Source organism: Syzygium oleosum, unplaced genomic scaffold (assembly GCF_021117445.2).
Source record: "Syzygium oleosum isolate NSW1041296 unplaced genomic scaffold, Sole_v2.1 Sole_v2.32, whole genome shotgun sequence".
Lineage (NCBI taxonomy): Eukaryota > Viridiplantae > Streptophyta > Magnoliopsida > Myrtales > Myrtaceae > Syzygium > Syzygium oleosum.
The window spans coordinates 680801-683105 of record NW_026607516.1 but is presented as its reverse complement, the minus strand read 5'-3'; the positions used below and the strand labels follow the sequence as shown (position 1 = coordinate 683105).

At 46.4% G+C, this 2305-nt stretch overlaps 1 protein-coding gene across 1 annotated transcript; it reads left to right on the top strand.

Moving 5' to 3' along the window:
• The first annotated feature begins 281 nt into the window (after positions 1-281).
• On the top strand, positions 282-1538 carry LOC115686494 (ethylene-responsive transcription factor ERF105-like). The gene has a single exon (XM_056304586.1). It carries the CDS (start codon positions 364-366, stop codon positions 1357-1359), a length of 996 nt encoding a protein of 331 aa, XP_056160561.1. The 5' UTR covers positions 282-363; the 3' UTR covers positions 1360-1538.
• The last annotated feature ends 767 nt before the right edge of the window (positions 1539-2305 follow it).

Sequence of the window (2305 nt, the reverse complement as noted above, 5' to 3'; positions counted from 1 at the left end):
AAATGTACAGTACGGGACAAAAAAACCTGGGGGCCAACGTTGACTGCAAAACGATCTTCGCCGTTGAGGGCCCTTTGACTTTCAAACAGACGAGTTGATCCAACGGCAAGACTACATCACGATCAAAGAGAGAGGATAAGAAGGAGAGAGGAAGGAGGAGGAGGAGGAGAAGCGGAGGAACCACTCAACGAAAGCTCCTCCAAAGTTTGAATTCAACCCCCCTCACTCTCTCTCTCTCTCTGTCTGTCTATAAATACTCATTTTCATACTCTCTTCCTCTCTCATCCAACAGCCACAATCCCTCTCTTCTCTCCCTCTCGCAGCCATTCGCTCAAAGCTCAATCTACCCGAGCTCCTCCGGAAATGGCGACATCGTCGAGCACTGAAGTGTCCACGAGGCTTCAGCTCATCGAGCAACACCTCCTCGGCGAGTTCTCTCCGATGGGAGCCGCCTTCCCGGCTCATCTCACCACCGCCGCCGCCGTCACCACCCAATCCTCCTACCCCATCGCTTTCGAACCTGCAATCGAACTCTCTCGCTCCGAATCTCTCTCCTCCGTCTCCTTCTCCGGCTTCGGTTGCCTCCCAAATGAAGACCTCTTCGAGTTCGACGTCAGCTCGATCTCCTTCGAGCAAAACCGGAGCGAGAGCTTCAGTTTCGAACCGAAACCTCAAAATCTAGACCTAATCCCTCCGATGGCAGTGAATTCGAGCTCATCGATGAGCTCTGAAACTGAATGGTTCTTCGAGTTCGAAGAGAAACCGGTAATATTCAGTGAAATGGCCTCGAAAACCTCGCAATTGAGCAAGAAACCGTCGCTGAAGATCGCGCTGCCTAGCAAAGTTGAGTTGCTGCGGTTTGCCGAGCCGAATCAGACTGTTCAAAAAGGTTCGAATCAAGCAACCGACGAACAGAGGCACTATAGAGGAGTCCGGCGGAGGCCGTGGGGGAGGTTCGCGGCGGAGATCAGAGACCCGAACCGGAAGGGCTCGCGAGTATGGCTCGGCACCTTCGACACCTCAATCGAAGCCGCAAAGGCCTACGACCGGGCCGCCTTCAATCTCCGCGGCTCGAAGGCGATCCTCAACTTCCCTCTCGATGCCGGCAAGCCCGAGCCGCCAGCGTCCCCGGCCGATGGCAAGAAACGACGCCGTGAGGAGGACGAGAGCGAGGTCATGGTGAAGAAGGAGAAGGTGGTGGAGTCAGATGCAGGCAAATGTAGGGACATTCCTTTGACGCCGTCTAGTTGGACGAGGACCTGGGACTGTGATGCTGCGACGGGGATCTTCAACGTTCCTCTGCTGTCGCCGTTATCTCCGATTCCGACGTTAGGGTTTCCCCAGCTCATGGTCAAATGAGAAGTGTCTCTGTTTTTCCGCTTTCCTTTTTTTGGAGAAACGATGTGCATAGTTTGGCGATGTAAGGGTTAGGAGTTGAGAAGATGATTGTTGAAATGAATTATCACTTCCAGGCGCATGTAATGCATGGCAAATGACAATCTTTTGGCTGAAATGAAGGTGTGACCGATTGATCGAAACATTCGGGAAATATGGAAAGATCGATTATCTGGATTGAACCAAATTCAACCAAATGGTAAATTCTGGTTTTATCAATAAATTGGTTTTGTTAATGTGAAGCTTTTATAATTAAACACATAAAAAGAAGCCTCAACTTTTAACCAAATAATTTGCAATATCGAATGTGATCAAAATCAAACAAATAGGGAGGTTTATCCGGTTCGGGTTAGCTTAATGTGTTGACCAAATCGACATTCAACATGCTTGAAAACCTTTTAAATCAAAAGAAATTAAAGTATTAAGAACAGCCTCTATTATCAATGAAGCAGAGGTAACAATACTAGATGTTGAGAAAGGCAGGGGACAGAATATACTAGATGTAGTCTTCGCATTATGGAAAGGCAACGCGACGTTGGATGACAGAGATAAATATAGATTAATTTCCATTTTTACCACCTTTTGTGAATATATCTTTACCTCTTGTATTACGCTCAATCATACGCGTCACTAAATATATATCATACATAAACATATCATAAATACTAAAGTTGAAACATGCGAACTTAATACTTCCTGACATAAATCAATGCATTGTCTACTTAAATAAGGAAGATTTGCTCGATCAGTCCGACCCGTAGAACAAATCTAGGCAAGAGAACACTAAAAAAAAATCACTTCCTCTCTTAACCCAATGAAGAAACAAATTCAAGCTACTCTTAACAATCGTCTCAAGGAATTTCAGACGACGTGAAAGTTATGCTTAATTGTTTCTTTACCCAAGTGATTA